Raw genomic sequence first — 18473 nt, 5'->3', positions numbered from 1 at the left:
CTCCTCTAGCACAGCCACAGACCAGAGAAATCCCATTCCTTTGTGCCTTAACACACCCTCCCTAAGTTCTGATCACACAGGCAGACGAAGTCCTCATGTTCCCACGTTTAAATGGTTTTTGCTTGATGCTCTAAGCAAAGGATGTTGTTGGAAGGAACGAGATACCACCTCTGATTTTTGTGTGTGTGTGTGTGTGTTTTTAAATATGTAGTTCACTGAATAGCCACTATGTACACCCAACAAAAGAGGGGCCTTGTGCATTAGGATTTGGCTAGTAGCATTAGCCAGCAGCAAATCTATATTTTTAAATTAGACTCCAACGAGTCCTGGAGAGGTCTTTTTTTTTTTTTTTTTTTTAAATACATTTTATTGATTTTCCACAGAGAGGAAGGGAGAGGGATAGAGAGCTAGAAATGTCAATGAGAGAGAAACATCAACCAGCTGCCTCCTGCACACCCCCTACAGAGGATGTGCCTGCAACCAAGGTACATGCCCTTGACCGGAATAAAACCTGAGACCTTTCAGTCCGCAGACCGAAGCTCTATCCACTGAGCCAAACCGGTTTTGGCAAGAGAGGCCCTTTTTAAGGCCCCTGCCTGGCAGGTGACTCGGGAAAATCGCTTTTCTGACATATGGTCCCCATGCTTCCTAATGCGCTGGCTTTGCCTTTTCCCCTTTGATTGGGAATCCCTAGGAAGGCCCAGGGTTCTAGTCCATCTACAACATTTTGACAGTTTATGGCCCCCACATGCCAAGGGTCTTCTCCTCCATCCAGAGAACCTTTAAAACCTCTGCAAAGACTAAACGTCTCTGACATAAAGAATAACCCAGAGCCGTGACATGGGAGATACACAGAGGCACGTAGACACCTTCCTCCCCCTCCGTCTGCCCCACCATCAACAGTGCCCACTGCTTCCTAGACCCACCAGGCAGCTCTGTCATCCTCATACAACAGACATCTCTGAATCAGGGATCTGGTGCATCTTCATGTTTTTAATATGCAAATTCCTGGATCAAATAGACCCTTATCATGATTTGAAATATGTAAATGGATTCCACAGCCTAACAAAAATGTGCAGCCCTTTGTGTATCTTTTTGTGACAACTGCTGAGGGGTTAGCACTGGGTTTACTAAAAGCACCACAAATAAACATTCCATTTTGGTTTTATGAAGCCCCTTTTCTCTAACATCCAATATTCACCTGTTCACCCACACCTGCCCTGGTGAATGCCTGCACACAGGGTGTGGTGTAAAAGTGCTGTGGGTGCAGAAGGAGCAGTCCACAGTTTGTGCACCCAAGGAACTCACACGCGTTAAAGGATCCAGCCAGCTTCCCTCACGCTCACACTATTCCTCAAGTGTGCATAGGTAAGACCGCCTGGTTTTACAAATGAGAAGAGAGACACTTAAGGGCAATCATATTTCCTCACGTCGTAATCATTGGCAAAACGTGGAACTCATAGAAATGGAAAGGCAGAATTCCTTGATGTCATTTTAAATGCAATTAATGTTTACTGTTAGAGTCTACCTTATTATTAGTCTACCTTAACAAGTTTCTTTTTCCCCTAATGTGGGTTAATATAAGAGCTGGTGCATAGAGAATTCTTTCCTGGCTCTGCCACTAACTTACCTTGAAATGCAAAGGGAACTCCATATTAAAAAAAAAAAAAAAAAAAAAAAAAAGGTTTAGATCCCCAATATCCATAACTGTTTGAGGAGCAATTTTAAAAAGAACAGAAAAAAACACCTATTAAATATTTTGCACATATAAAGGGACAGAGCATTATTAAGTGCTTGGCTAAATGGAAAGGATAACACCTTGAGGAAAGGCAGGGAGAAAAAGAAGGAGAAAGAAAGATACACATCAGCTAAAATGTGACTTTCTCGGCCTGAGCGATTAGCCAGGGAGGGCAGGATTTATAGCAGTCAAAGGAAGGAGAGATGAGACCCAACTATCTTAGTGAAACAGATGCAAGGGTCCGTCTCTATCCTGACAGCACTGATTTCATCTCCTAGACACAGCCCAGCAAAACCTGCACCCCACTAAGAAGATTAATTTCCTCCCGCTTATCTGATTGTGATGTTTGGAGGGTATTTCCACAACCCAAATCAGTGCTGGATGGTCTGTCTTCCTGTTGAGACCCTGGAGCTCTGACAATATGAGCATTTATCTTTTTGCATTACAGTCAGGCCACCACCTACTGTCCCAGGAAGAAACTGGGGAAAGGAAATAGCAGAAGACAGGAGGGGAAGGAAGCTATTGCTCTTATACTCAGGCCAGAACTTCCGGGGTTTGGAAGGGGAGAGATTTCACAACCATCTTCTTGATAGAGTGGTTCAGAATTGTAGACTACTCTAAAAAGGATAACTTTTCAGTTGAAAGCATTATGAGGTGTTTTGGATGTCTCTATATGTGTTGTATATTCTTCATTGGAATTGCAGTCTCTCTTCAAGGATATATGTATAAGTGGTCTCTCTCTATTATAGAGACATAGATGCTTTTTTCTAAAACATGATGTTTCTATAGGAAATCATAATACATATGCAACCAGTCCCAATAATAGTCGAGATCTAATTCATTCAGTTTGTTCTGTTTTATTATCCCTGAAGCAGAAGGAAAGTTGATGAACCTAAAAAACTAGAGTTTAAAACTACGAGAAAACCCCAAGGGGGAGGGTTCATTTGAGTTTGGAGGGGAAAAGGTTTCCCCACGCAGATGCAGACTGGCTGCCATGGAAGAAGAATGGAATCGGGAAAGCACGGCCATTACAATTCTTTCTGATTCCCATAGTTTATTTTTCTAATGAGTTTTCCCATAATGTTGTCTCTCTTATTTATCTTTTTAATGAATCGTTTTTAAAATTTTATTCTTGATTAATCCCTGTTTTGTTTGTTTTATTCTCCTTGTCACTGGTTTCTGTCTTTATTTTTACTATTTTTCTCTTGTTTCTTTGTTCTCTACTCTGGGATTCCTTTTCTTGGTTAATCTAATTGAATGCTTTCTTTGTATGCAATCATTTTTCTCTTGATAAATTAATTTAGAGCCACAAATCATTCTGTGACTTCCACCTTAGTGGTTTCCTGCTAATTCTGATAAATAGTATTTTTGGTTCCAAGAATTAAAAATTTCCCTTCTGATTTGTTTATACAGGGCATTATTTAACATTGTGAGTAGGATGTTAAAATTCAGCTTTTCTTATCTCCATATTATCTGGGGCTCTAAGGCTGAAAGCTACAGATGCCTGCTGAACCTAGAATATTGTACTGATTCTTCCAGCCCTTTTCACATATCGATTCTTAAATATTCCAAATCTTACATTAGGAATATTTAATAATTACATCTTGTAAAATACAAATTTTACAAGATCGAGTAAAATTGAAATTTCACATATACCTTGCAACACAAAAGGATGCAAGTAGCAGGGTGTTTACTGCATTACTTAAACACAAAGTTATTAGAAATCAATATCAAAATGGAGAAAAAAACTATGGCATATTTATAATAAAATATTCTATACCAAATAAATGGATCTAAAATTTACATATCAATATGAATATATTTAAAAAAATATGATGCCAGATGAAAAGGCAACTTCCAAAAGTGTATGCATTGTATGATACAGGTGATGGAAACAGATAAAACAATGCAAAACCTCAAAAAACCATAAAACAATATACATTTTTATGCCACCCTATGTTGTTTATGAATTGAAAGAAGACCTCATGTAAGTAACATCAAACAATAACACAATAATCAGGATGGCTGGCACATGAAGACCTTGCATATAATTTTTGTATTTATTTAGGTTGAAGGATAATTAATATATATTTAATAATCTACACTAATAAAAGAGAAAGATGCAAATTGACCATATCTTCATGATGCCCACCAGCCAATCAGGAGTGAGTATGCAAATTAACCCAACAAAGATGATAGATTAATTTGCATACACAGGCACCAGTGCTGAGCAGCAGGACGCTTGTGTCATCATCAAGGTGACAACACAGGTGTTCCTGGCCTCTGGGCAGCGTGGGAAGGCAGAAAGGCAGCTCCAGGCAGGAGTGAAGGCCAAAAGGCAGCTTCAGGCCAGAGCAAAGGCTGTGCCAGCAGTCAGGGGAATAAGACCCATTCTTGCATGAATTCTCACGCATCGGGCATCTAGTCTTTAAATAAAAGTGTATCGTTCGTTTTGCTTCAATCTCTTTTTAAAGCAAAACAAATATTTATTTTTTACTTTTGGTTTAATCTGTAGTCATCCTAATATATAAAAAGCCAGGGGCTGTCACGACTAAAATAACTGGATGGATGACTGAACTGGATGAATGGCTGCATGGGGCTACCAGGCCAGCAGGGGGATTAGTGAGGGACAACCAAACGACTGAACAGCAGGCTGCATGGGACGACCAAGCCAGCAGGTGGGCAGTAAGGGGCAACCAGGCCAGCAAGGGGGCAGTTAGGGGTGACCAGACTGGTAGAGGGGGGTAGTTGAGGGTAACCAGGCCAGAAGGGAACTAAGTTGGGGCAGACCAGGCCAGTAGGCAGGTGATCAGTTAGGAGCCAGCGGTCAGATTGTGATTGTGAGAGGATCCCAGGGATCGGGCCTAAACTGGCAGTCATACATCCCCCGGAGGGTTCCAGATTGGAGAGGGTGCAGGCTGAGGGGATTATCCCATGCACGAATTTCATTCACCAGGCCTCTAGTATATAGATATTGCACTTATGTAGTTTCCCTATATTATAAAAATTTTCACTTTGCAAATGCTAAAAAAAGAAAAGAAAAGAAAAGAAAAGAAAAGAAAAGAAAAGAAAAGAAAAAAAACCAAAGTAGGTCTTTCTTGGGCCATGGGGCTCTGGGCATTGAGTCTTTGGGAAGACAGCATAGTGCAGTGGAAAAAGCATGGAATTAGAAGTCAAGCTGACCTCATTCAAGCCACAGTTCTCACACCTGTTATCTTGGGTGACCAAAGATCAATATTTTAATCATGTGAGCCTCATGATTAAAGTTTATTCAGCTGCTAAGCAATAGCAAAATATAAAACCTTTGAAAGAATCAAAGAATATTTAATTATGTACAAAGCAAGTATCAATACTCATTATTGACATTATATATTATATATTTATATGTAATTGCATTATTCCATAACTGCAATTACACTTATTTATCTCAGAAATGATCTCTAATGGAAATAAAGAGATGTTCTTCCTAAGAAATTATTGAATGAAATAAATGCTTTTAAAGAAAAATTAATAAAACAAATCAGGGTAAGGTATATATAGTATTTATTTATTTTTAAAGTGATTTTAAAGTCCCATTTTATCATGCTCACATATTCTATGAGTCAGAGAATCACACAGACTGGTGGGGATCACTTGTCTCTGTTCCACAATGCCTGAAGTTTCAGCTGGACAGACTCAAAGGCTATGGGTGAAGGTTTAAAAGTTACTTTTTTTCCAAGTGATTTGACAGAAAATGTCTTTAAACAGAGTCAGCTGCTCTAGTGTATTTAAGAGGTCAGGTAGTATAAATAGCTAGGAAAACTGATAGCTGCCTATTAAGAGAAATCCCTGAAAAAATAATATAACCCAAATTAAAAAATGAGTTGATTTTGATATAGAGTTTTAAGAACTTGGATGTTATATAAAGTGGTACATTTATTTGTGATTCATGGGAATAATATGAGTTATCTTAGAAACAACCACTTCACATAGCATGATATATACATTAATATATTACATTCAGAAAAAATAGGGTATAGGAAATACTTAGGATATATTCCTAGAAATGGAATCACTGGATCAAATGGCAGTTCCATGTTTAATTTTTTATCCCCAAGGTACCCATGGAGTTTCACTTTTTATTCCTCTTGTTTATGAGTCACACTGAGACTTTCATGTGGATCTATAAATATTTTCAACCCCAACAGAGATCATATTTAACTTCTTTTGAAATAGCCTGTGTGTAAGAACAACTAAAATGCTCATCTGGTATGTCTATACTTAATTTCTACTTCTGCAGCTAACTAAAACTCTAATTTCCAAACAAATCTGCTCACAGCTAGATGACCACTATGTTAAACCATCAATAAATGGCGAATCATCCAGGTTCATAAGCCTCAATTCTGTATAAAAAATAAATGGAAAAATACCTTGAATTGTAAGCAATCAATATGCCATCAGAAACCAACAATGTGCTTTAATTAAAAAGGAAAATCCATAGTAATTCACTTTTTTCCTTTCCACTTTCCACACAACAAAACAAGAAACAGTATAGAAAAGCAACTAAAATAAAGTTACCTTTTGCCCTTACTGTGTCTAAGTACAGCCTTTACCAATGGAATAATTAGCTTCAGATTTCTCATTTTCCTTCCCTTTGTCATACAGAAATTATTTCCTCTCTTCCTATGGAAATAATGCCTTGAATTGCCTCTTCAGTTAACCCTAGGTTTCTAAGGATCTCAGTAATCTTGTTATTTCATGAAAATAGTAAGACTGCATGGTTACAGGGCCATTGTCCCTACTGGATTAGGACCTTGGGTTGGTCTAGAAAACAGCCTAATTTCATTAATTGCAGTGAACTTGCATAACCTCTAAAACTGAAGTCAAACACTGGGTGTAACTGAGTGTATCATGACCGCATACTGTACCCAGCACCTGCTCTTGCAAGAAGGAATAACAGGAGGAAGGATTCACTGGACACGAATGTACCAATACCATTGCAAACTCCAACATTCACGCTACTTCTGACCATGATCAGACTTCAAAAGAAAGCACACCCACTACTTTGATCTATGAACCAATGCTGAAGCTACAACACGAGCAGTACTCCACTTTGGCCAACAAAAATCCTATGGTGGCATTACTCAAAGTGCACACACAGGCTCAGGACTGAACATAAATGAAACAGAGTAACAACACATCAAAATGTTCAGACAAAGGAAAACTACATGTCCCTTCCAAACATGTGTTCATGATGTGGCCAACACAGAAAGGTCTAGGCAAACACTGTTGGGGTTGAAAATATTTATAGATCCACATGAAAGTCTCAGTGTGGCTCATAAGCAAGAGGAATGAAAAATGAAGCTTCATGGGTAGCTTGGGGATAAAAAATTAAACATGGAACTGCCATTTGACCCAGTGATTCCACTTCTAGGAATACATCCTAGGAAGCCTGAAACACCAATCAGAAAGGAAATATGCACCCTTATGTTCATAGCAGTGTGGTTTACAATAGCTAAGATATGGAAACAGCCCAAGTACTCATCAGTAGATGAGTGGATAAAAAAGCTATGGGACATTTACACCATGGAATACAATGCAGCTATAAAAAAGAAGGATCTCTTACCCTTTGGGATAACATGGAGGGATCTGGAGAGTATTATGATAAGTGAAATAAGCCAGTCAGAGAAAGACAAATATCACATGATCTCATTTACATGTGGAATCTAATGAACAAAATAAACTGATGAACAAAACAGATCCAGAGACATGGAAACATGAAATAGATCGAAGGTTCTTGAAAGAGTGGGGGGCTTGGTGGAACAGGAAGACATTAATCAAAGAACTTACATGCATATATGCATAACCCATGGACACAGACAATAGTTTGGTAAAGGCCCGGGAGGGGGTGGGAGTGGGGAAGAGAGGTCCAATGTGGGGAAAAGAGGACATCTGCAATACTTTCAATAATATAGATAAACTAATAAATAATCTCCTCTGGCATTAGGAGCTAGAAGCTAGACAAGCTCTCAACGTACAAAACTGAATGCAGGATCCCAGATAAAGGGCAGTCAGATTTGTTGCATATCTACCATGTTTTAGGCACAATGTTGTTGTTGTTGTTGTTGTTATTAGTGAATAAAATGCCAAATCACAGGGTGACAAGTTGTGAGACAGCATGAATACCATTGACAAGAGAAGATTTGCCATTGGTGAAGATCCCACCCAATCCTCTGCCAGGAACCACAGTGGCACACTAGTAAAGAACAGAATCACTACGAGGAAGTCTCCCTGTGGGGAGGGCTCCAAGACCTGGTATCACTTTCAGATGAGGATCCACAAGCAGCTCATCGACTTGCACAACCCTTCGGAGATTGTCAAGCAGATCACTTCCATCAGCATTGAGCCGGGAGTGGAGGTTGAAGTCACCATTGCAGATGCTTAAATCAGGCTTTTTTAATAAATTGGCTATCTGTTGTTAAAAAAAAAAAAAAAGAACAGGGAGAGAACTCTTACTGTAGTGCATGGGAGTGGCTGAGATCTTTCATATCGGAGTCCTCGAAACGTGGAGTTATCATTCCCAAACCACTGTCACTCAGCATGCGTCTCCGTAGTGAAGGATTCCACCAGTCTGACATCCTGGGAGGGAGAAGGGCACCATACAGGTAAGCAAAGTCAGCCACAGGACTTACCTACACCTTCTCAAGATGATTCTTGTCTCTAAATGTGAAAAGGGGAATCGACCTGTATTGGGCATTTACTAATCACTTCATGTCTACTGTTTCATTTAATTTTCTCAACCATTTGTATGATTCTGACCTCCTTATAGATGAGAAAACTGAATCTCAAGGTAAGTCATTTAAAATCCTACCTAATAAAAGATAATATGCAAATTAACCATCACTCTGTCACACCCACCAGCCAATTAGAGCAAGTATGCAAATAAACCCAACCAAGATGGCTATGGCCACAGAGAGCAGGAGGGAGGCTTGGATTTCCCAGGCAACAGAAGAAGCCAAGCTTTCCACCTGCCCTAGCCAGCCTAAGCCTCCACTCAAGGCTACAAAGTTATAGAAGGTAAACAAATCCAAATAGAAATGGCGTCAGCCAGGAAGCGAGCAGGAGGCTTGGCTCTGCTCCAGGCTATAAAGTTTCAATTGTAGAGGGTAAATAAATTCCAGATACCAGAGCCTCTGCTTGGGTCACCAGGGGGCATGGCTGGCTTGCAAACCACCACAGGCCTCTCGCTCAGGCCACCCCACGCTCCAAGGGAACCCTCACCCTGATTCGGGACACCCTTCAGGGCAAACCAGCTGGCCCCCACCCATGCACCAGGCCTCTATCCTATCTAATAAAAGAGTAATATGCAGATTGGCCATCATTCCAACACATAATAGCTGCCCCCATGTGGTCAAAGATCCTGCCCCCATGTGGACACAAGATGGCCAACAAAGGATGGCCAGCAGGGGAGGGCAGTTGGGAGGCACCAGGACTGCAAGGAAGGGCAGTTGGAGGTGATCAACCTTGCAGGGGAGGGCAGTTAGGGGTGACCAGGCCAGCAGAGGATGGAAGTTGGGGGCAAACAGGCTGGCAGAAAGTAGTTAGACATCAATCAGGCTGGCATGGGAGTGGTTAGGGGGTGATCAGGCTGGCAGGCAGAAGCAGTTAGGGGCAATCAGGAAGGCAGGCAGGCGAGCAGTTGGGAGCCAGGAGTCCTGGGTTATGAGAGGGATGTCTGACTGCCGGTTTAAGCCCAATCCCACTAAACAGGCAGTCGGACATCCCTCAAGGGGTCCCAGATTGGATAGGGTGCAGGCTGGGCTGAGGGACCCCTCCCCTCCCCGCGCATGAATTTCGTGCACCGGGCCTCTAGTATAACATAAAAGAAGAAGCCTGATACTGAAATACAGTTAAGAAAATAAAGCCCATCCTCTTCCCCTGCTCCACTGTTCCTGGTTTATGTCCAGTGGGAGCCCCTGATGAGAAAAATAAGGGGACTGATTCAAGTATTTGTGGATGTTCAGGCTGTGTTATTCACGGAGCTAGAGTTAATAGAATTCTAAAGAAGACAAGCCATTTCTTTTGGCCGTGATTTGACATGGAGAGAATGACCAACAGGTCACAGACTAGATTGAGCTTGGCAGAATGGTTTACTCTTATGAGATCAAGGATAGATTAGATCAAAGGGATGTGAGTCATCTGTAACACCAGTTCAGGTAGGGTGGGAGGACAGCTAGATTCTAGAACCTACTGCATCTGGGGTAGGACTCACCATTCACTTGTTTTCTCCATAACTAACAGGCTTGATTTATAGTCCCACAAAGAGGGCCCTCTCCATCACCCTGTGGAACTCCCAGGGTTACCATCATTGTGCCTATCAGCTTTACCTTCACACCAGGATAGCTTTGGTATCACTAACTCTGGCTTCCTAGGCACAGCTATATATCTGTTCCATCCTACAACGTCTGTCTTCTCTTGATGCTCAGAGACTCAGTCCACATCACAGACATGAGCTGGCCCTGGCAGAGTTAGAGATATTTAGAAATAGCAGCAAGTGAAGAAGGGTAAGCAGGCATAAGAGTAACTCAAACGAGTATCTCTGTTTGTACTATATAGGTATGTGTGTATACTTTGTTATCTGAGTGCATGTGTGTGTGTGTGTGTGTGTGTGTGTGTGTGTATGTCTGCGCACATGCACGCTTTCCAAGGAAATCCTTATTTTAACCAGTAAACCACTTAAGTTCACTAGACTTCACAAAGGGCAAAGATTTTTGTCTGTTTAAATTTTGGCATCCTTGTTCCTAAGTGCTTACACTAGTATATGGCACATAAAATAGCTCTAAATAAATATTTTCGAATTGTTGAAATAATAATTCAGTATATATCAGTATATATCAGTATCATTTTGGTGGTTCAATGTCGTGGTTAAATTTATGGGTTCTGACATCAGAAAACCTGTGACTACTTCTCAATTTTTCCACTTATTTTCTGTGCAATACTTGGAAAGTTTCAAAACCCTCTAGGCATCAATTTTCTTACTATGGACTTAGGACAATAATAGTAGCAAATTACAGGGTCATTGTGAAATGATGATAATGATTTGAATAAAATAATGTTGATTAAGTATCTATCAAGTGCAGGAACTATTGTAAATGTTTCACATGTATCAATTACTTTAATCTTCAAACAATTCTATGAGTAGGTGTTATTATTTTCATTTTACAGATGAGGAAACAAGTACAGATGACTTAGGATAATTAAGTCACTATGAAGTAGTGACAGGAATATGAGAAACACATTTAGCACAGTACGTGGCTCATAATAAGTGCTTGGCAAGTGGCAGTTATTGTTATACAATCTCAATGCCTCAGGATGCTTGGATATAGCAAAGAAGAGGGAGAATGTGAAAGAGGAGAAAAATAATTGTCAAATCACCTGTTTCAATTTTTATTTGGCTAATACAGGCCTTATAGATATAGATGCATAAATGCAAATGCTAGTTTGGTAGGAAGTGTGGATGTGGTGTGTAAAGAAGGCTCAGAAAAACCTGGGTGGGAGAGTGTCCTTCTACACAACCATTCATAAGTCACACTTATAGTGAATCCAGCTATACAACACTCAGATGAAATATAACAAGAAAACTGGTAGAGGAGCCCCAACTTATCTGTGGTCTCACTTTCTGTGGTTTTAGTTACCAGAGATAAATAATTCTTAGGTTTTAAATGTCATGCCATTCTGAGTAGTCTGATGAAATCTCATGCCATCCCACTCTGTCCCACCTGGGATGGAAACCACCCCTCTGTCCAGGATCTCCACACTGCACACTACCTGCCCATTAGTCACTTAGTGGCTGTCCATCTAAGTTATAAGATCGTGGGGGAAGGGGATGGAAGGAGGAGGGAGGAATTGGAGACTATTCATATAACGTTTATCATAGTATATTATTATAATTGTTCTATTTTATTACTAGGCATTATTGCTAATCTCTTATTGTGCCTAATTTATAAATCAAACTTTATCATAGGTATGTATAGAAAAAATCTAGCATATAGGGTTTGATACTACCCACAGTTTCAGGCACCCATTGGAGGAGTGAGATTCTTGAATCATATTCCCATGGATAAGAAGGGAATTATTGTATTTTAAAATAGTTTGACATCATTAGAAATGTCAATTCCAAAGCCAAACAAGACACCATTGGCACCCTGTGGCCAGTCTCGCCATCACAATGTCAACGGAGCCGCCTACTCACCCTGAAGCTTGCTCCACCACCAGGTCAGGCATTCCTGGCGGTGTCCCTGCCTGCTGTGACAATGCCATGTCTGGGTCCAGAATAAAAACCTCATCTTGAGAAATCTCCATCACAAAGTGCAAATGTTCCTAAGGAAGAAAAAGAAGTCTGTCAGCTGACTAACAGGATGCTTGAATCCATCATCTGAAGGGTAACCAAAAGAAAGCTTCTTGGACTTGAGGAATAATGAAGTTCTGTGACTAATCAAATGACCACAGTCAATGTTCAGAGGCCTGACCCATGGACATCCCTCCCTAAAGCAACATCCTAACAAGAGGCTGGGGAGGGAGAGAGGTGAATCCCTCTTGGTTTGGGTTCCTAGTTGACCAGGATCTTGTTAGGTATAACCAGAGATGCCCAAATACTACCAAAGAAGTGAAGCCTATGTTGAACTTGGTCCAGCAGGAGTGGATTTCCTCCCTCCAGGATCTGGTCAAGGCTAAATGGCATTGCTGACTAGTTGCTATCACAGGATTCCACATGGTCCTTTCTTTTTGCAGGAGAATTTGGACAGTGGGAACATGGCATCATTAGGCATAAACATTTTATTTTCTTATTATGGAACTCTGAGAGGTGTGGGGTTGAAACTAAGTAGCCTAGATATATACGTGAGGTCTTAAATTTGAGGTCTCAAATTTTCAAAGGCATCTATTTTGACTAGGAAGCAGTATTCATAAGAAGCAATATAAGTAATGACCTGAAGAAGTGCAGGCTGGGGATGATACTTACAAGTCTAGCTATTTTCTGTACTCATTTAAAAGGTCAAGCCATATCATCTTCAGTCCACAGATCACAAAACGCAAGACAAATAAGCAGCTTAGGTGAAGAGTGTAATTCCAAAATGTGTGTTTCCGTGTTTTTGTTAGAGGAATTTATCAGATTGGATACCAATAAAGCATATTTACTAGGGACTTTTTCACTTTCACAAGCAGGCTCAAGAAAACGTACCTGAGATCTGTCTATTCGATAAAAGCGATCAGCAGAAGTTGCTAGAAAAAAAAAGAAAAGAAAAGAAAAAAGGATATGGCATTCTGAGTGTCCTGTGATCTGGCACTAGATTTCTAACCTTCTGTTCTACCACATCAATCAGAAACATTCCAGTTTAGGGACTACTGACTGGTCCCTAAGGATATTAAAAAAAAACGCAGGACTTCCTCGCCTCTGCTGTTAGAAGGCCCTGCCTTCCCCATTACACCTGCCTGTCTAAATCTTATTGCCTTTTAAGGAGCAAGTGAGATGGTGCCTCTTTTGTGAGCCCTTCCTCAGTCCCCTTGTCCCTACCACAGACAGAATTCATTGCTTCCACTTCTATGCACACTAACATTTGTTTACACTTTTTATAGGAACTACCTTCAGATAATGATGAGACTAAGCGTATCTGCCTCTTTAAAGGTCTGTGTTTCATTTATTTATTTTATGTCTCTAGATGTTAGGGCCTGAAACAGAGCTGGGACTCCATGTGTGTTTATTAAGTAAATAAAGCTAGAAAAAACACAAACAAACAAACAAAAAAAAAAACTGGGTAGCCAGACCTCCCAAGAAAGTGGTTCTCATTCTGAAAAAGATCTTGAAGAAGCAGAGCCAGAGACCACATCTAGTATTAAAGGTATCATTTCACCTTAAAACTGAGTCCCTAAGCTATGTCTGAAGAAAGTCAAAACAGCAATAACAATAATACTAATATTAATACTAATACATATATATATATATAAATTATTGCATACATAAATTAAATTATAGATATAATTTAAGCATTTCTAAAAGGGACTGGCTTCAGCTGTGGCTTGAGGAAAAAAGTATTACAAACTTGGGTTTTCAGAAATTATTCTGATTATTCTGTTTTTTGTTTGTTGGTTTGTTTGTTTTTTCCACATTTGTTTTATTTTTTTAATCTCTTTATTGATTAAGGTGTTACATATGTGTCCTTATCCCTCCATTATTCTTAACCTTTAAGAATTATGTTTCTCCTTCCTTAAATCTATCAGAGTCCAAATATTAAGATTTTCTCCATATAGTACTAGAGGGGAAAACTCAAAATGCAAACAATCATTTAAAAACCATAAATATTTAAGGAGAAGCTTTCCTCCAAAGGAAGTGATCTAAGAAACAAAACTGCCCCTGCCCCTGCCCTCTAAAAGCAACAGGAGAGGAGAATCCGCTGAGAAGGACTTATTCTACTCTGTTCTGTTTAACCAATTGTGGATAATGCTCTTAATCCCCATATTAGTTTCACTCTATAAATAGTTTTATTAGAAACAATGTTATTTAAATATTGATTGTAATTTAAAGACTACATATAGAACAGACTATATGTAGAAAAATTCACATACATTTCCATAATTTTATCAAATATAAGCCGTTTTTCAGGGGAAAAATGATTTCTTCTCATCACCAGGAATAAAGAGCTGGATGAAGAGCAGCGTGATTTACCTTCAGAGACAGTTGACAAGCCATCAATGGGAAGCTATGTCATGATTTATGTGGCTTAGGTTTCAGATAGACACAAGTGCTTGTCTTCATGATACTGATCAGACATCACACATCCTGTCATACTCTTATCCACAGTTATATCCTCTCGGATGCATTCACAGATAAACAAAGAGGGATCTTCGATGTAAACTAGAGAGACACTGGGTGGTAGATACACTGGGAAGCATATAAGCAGGAATGGACTTCAATATAGGTAATTGAATAGGAAAATAGAATTCAGAAGCATCGAGGGATCGAGAGATGCTTGCAATGGAAAATGGACTCATTGACCAATCAGAAATAACTGACCTATTATGCATTCAATGTCATGCTCAGCAGGGCAGATATGAACACAACTGAAATTTTTTATGCTTTGATAAAATCTTATGCATCACACTGAAGTGATGACTTAGTGAAAATGATATGAAAGCTGCAAAATAGGCAAGACACATACATGCTGGCACCTATCCCATGGTTGTTACTGAACCTATCTACTGGCCTCAATGTAAGAGAGGCATTCAACACTTTTCAGGAAGCAGGGGTGAGGTAGGGGAGGGGTGAGAGGAATGAAGGAAAATGCTAGCTTGAGCAATCTGACACTGTGAAGTTCAGCCAGAGTTAATCAACTTGCTTTGAGGAAAATGACTTCAGAAAGGTGTTATGACATCAGTAAGTCCACATCCTTGAGGAACCACATGAAGGGTTTCTGAGTAATCTTTTGGAAAACTGGAGTCCAATTGATCAATGGATGCCTTGCCCTGCAGCTTCCCAGACCCCACCCCTCCGTGAAAGACAGGAACACTCACCATCTAGAAAGCACCACCGTGGGGAGAGTCTCTGAGCTGAGAGTGCCCTGGGGAAGGAGGTTTCTTGGTCCTGGAAAGAGACACACACATCCTATGGCTCCATTTGAACGACCTGAGGGCTTCCCTCACTCTGTAACCTGCCACATCACCTTTGTCTAAGAGCAGAGCGAGCATCCTTTCCTACACAAAGTGCTACTGTGAGACCAAATCATTCATATAGATAGATTTAGATAGATATAGATAGATAGATATAGATATAGATATATGAACATATATATATATTAGAAACAAGAGCTCTGCTTTGAAATAAATCATTTTACATAGAACTTTTAAAAAAAATTCCCACATAAAATTTCTAAGAGGTTTTCAATTATTCCATTCAGCATTCACAAATGATAGAACGTGGGGCATTTACTTCCTTTAAGGAATTTCTTTCCTTCTGTGATGCTGAGAAACTGGCTGTCATTTATATCTGTGTTCTCTACATAGGTATAAAATTTCCCCTACAAAGAAAATCTCTGGAGGTAGAACTCATCATTCGGTCTTTTACAAGGTGAGTCTGTATGCTAAAGGCGTAGAACAAGGCGTAAATTACCAGAACAAAAGGGATACATTTTATTATTAAAAAGCTGGAGTTATTAATATGAATGGATTCTGTAAATTGAATAATTGACAGAAGAAATTTGGTCTCACTGAGGACTGGAACCAAAATTTATATGTATATGAGTAGAATTGATATGGCTGTGGATACAGAATTACATACATATTCTTCTTTTTTGGACTGGCTTTGTCACCTTGCTGATTAAGCTAAATAAAATCTTGACATGTGCTCAATAACTGCTTATATGAGAATTATGCTCACTATTTTGAGAATTATATTTTGACAAATATAAAATATAAGCTATTTTCTTTTTCAGAAATATTAAGGTTCCCAATGTTACCAACATGTCTCTGTTTGGTGAGAAATATAATCATAAATCAAGAAATTTGTAAGGTATTTGAAATATATAGAGGAAACTAAGAAAGTGAATAAATAAACATCTTAAACAAATATGGCTATCTTCTATAGGAATAAAATAACTTGAACACCAAGGGTAATGTCTGAATTTTAATGTGGAATGTGCTACAAAGACTACTATGAAAAAAGTATCCTAACCCCTGAGGTTAAAATCCACTCTAAAAGAATACATAAATACTTGACTTATCATTTTAAAAACCTAAAGATTAATAATGGTACTGCTAGAATATTCAAATTAGAAAAAGTTGGATATTATTTAGTCTAATGTAATAAAATGGAGATCAATATATTGCCTCAGCCACATAACTTGCTTCCCCACAGGTGGATAAAGTAATACTGATATCATTATATACCTCTTTAGGTGAGAGCATCCGTGTCTGGAGAATTTCTTTGTTTATTTTGCTTATTTTCTGGTCATTTAGTCTGACCTTAATTCATGAAGCCTTTGAAATCAGTCAACTTCCTTAAAGGAATTTGGTTTAAAGAGAATTTCATACATTTGCTCTATGAAAACACACTGGTTGCCACAGAGCTCTTCAAATAGGTTCCAATAGACCCTTAAATAGGTCCAACAATCCTTGAACTCCCTCATTTTTAGGGTAGAATTCATTTTTATGCTAAATTTGGGGTGTCTACATCAAGTATATGCATTTTCCTGAATAGAGGAACCACTGTTTTCTACAGATTACCAAACCCTCCAAAGGTTAAAAAGCTATTAATTTAAATGATTAAATATTTAGGTCAGAGACAATTTGATAAAATAAGAAGATTTTAATCAGTAAAAAGCCTTAATATCCAGACACACAAGAATAGGAATTATTACAAAGTTACTGGTGATTATAGCATCAAATAATGGAGGTCCTCTGAGCTTTGCAGCTATTCTCTTGGAAGTGTGTTAAGTTCAGTCTAATTCATAAACAGAAGAGTGCAATGAACTTATCGCTTATTCCTATCCATGGTCCTTCCCAAGCATTTTTCAGCCCTTCAAGTAAGGCACTGTAAGTTCTTCTGATGTTTATTTTTTTAAAGAAAATAGACAAGAGGAAGACCTTTTTACATGGAAATTGGATTACCTTAATAATTGAAGTTAAAAAATACTTCACTAATTTAAGGCACAGGAATTTCATGGAAAAAAGTATTGAAAAATATTGGACACTTTCCCCATCACCTGAAGATTAAATTGCAATCTTAGAAAATGGCTACAGAAGCACAAGTACAGCCTTAACTTATCTGGAACGAATTCCCTAAACTAGGTTTGCATCCTCTCCTGCCTTTTTCAACCTTGTTAAAAACAAACAAAAAACTCTTAATGGGATAATGAGATCCTATGTTGAAAGTCATTTGAATTCCAAAGGAAAAATGTATTATCCACCCAAAATAGGGATTATTCATAATGCAGTGCAATCAAATTAGTTATTTTAAAAACTTAAGTGTTATAAAAAGATACGGAAATACAGTGAAACTTCAACAAAATTTTCTTTTTTTTCCCTCAACAAAAACTTCCATTAGAACTAGTGTAGCCACACAAATATATGCAGATGGAAGGATCTCACCTGCATTAGAACCCTAAAGTTGAAGAATTTCCTGAAATTGGTGTTAAAATGATGTTTTGATGTAGCAGGTTGACAAAATAGAAAACATACTCACTCAAGATACCAACACACTCTAAGACACAAAAAAAGTCTGGCTACTGAGCACACCCAGATGCTCTTTGTCTAAGATATCTGAGGGAGAAGAGAAGGAAAATCTGATGGGTTCTGAGATTGTATTTCATCTGAATTGAAAAACTGAGTAAAAAGTTACTTTTAGTAAGAAAATTCTACTTTGGGAAACTTAAAATTTTGTAGGATGAAATCAGAAGACTAAGAATTGAAATGACAAAAATGTTCTTGTTTTTGAAGTAGTATTTAAGTATCTTAGGAAAGACGGATGGATAAGTGGGAAGAAAAAACAAACAAACATGTAACAAACTGTAGATGATCTAACCTCAGTTAAGTAGCAAACCCAGAGGCATGAAACTCTGATGGTCAAGAGCACTAACTGTGAGCATATGGCATACCTGGCTCTATCACCTACTAACTAAGATTTTAGGCAAGTTTCTTTCCTATTCTGTGCCTTGGATGCTTCATTTGTGAAATGGCTACCATAGTATCTACTGTAAAGAGTTCTTTT

The 18473-nt window shown here is 38.8% G+C and overlaps 1 protein-coding gene across 5 annotated transcripts in view; it reads right to left on the bottom strand.

Moving 5' to 3' along the window:
- DGKI (diacylglycerol kinase iota) overlaps nt 1-18473 on the bottom strand; it is a gene marked incomplete at its 5' end in the record, with an annotated part of 382063 nt that overhangs the window by 50744 nt on the left and 312846 nt on the right. For all 5 annotated transcript variants that reach the window (XM_084896735.1, XM_084896736.1, XM_084896738.1 and 2 more), the window contains 4 exons: nt 8234-8356; nt 11970-12097; nt 12957-12997; nt 15284-15353. In XM_084896735.1, the coding sequence (XP_084752861.1) occupies nt 8234-8356; nt 11970-12097; nt 12957-12997; nt 15284-15353 (362 nt within the window). The remainder of the gene's footprint in view (nt 1-8233; nt 8357-11969; nt 12098-12956; nt 12998-15283; nt 15354-18473) is intronic.

This window comes from Pipistrellus hanaki (assembly GCF_964339955.1).
Source record: "Pipistrellus hanaki genome assembly, chromosome: 10".
Lineage (NCBI taxonomy): Eukaryota > Metazoa > Chordata > Mammalia > Chiroptera > Vespertilionidae > Pipistrellus > Pipistrellus hanaki.
Note: the sequence above shows the minus strand (reverse complement) of the source record. Positions and strands in the feature narration are given on the sequence as shown.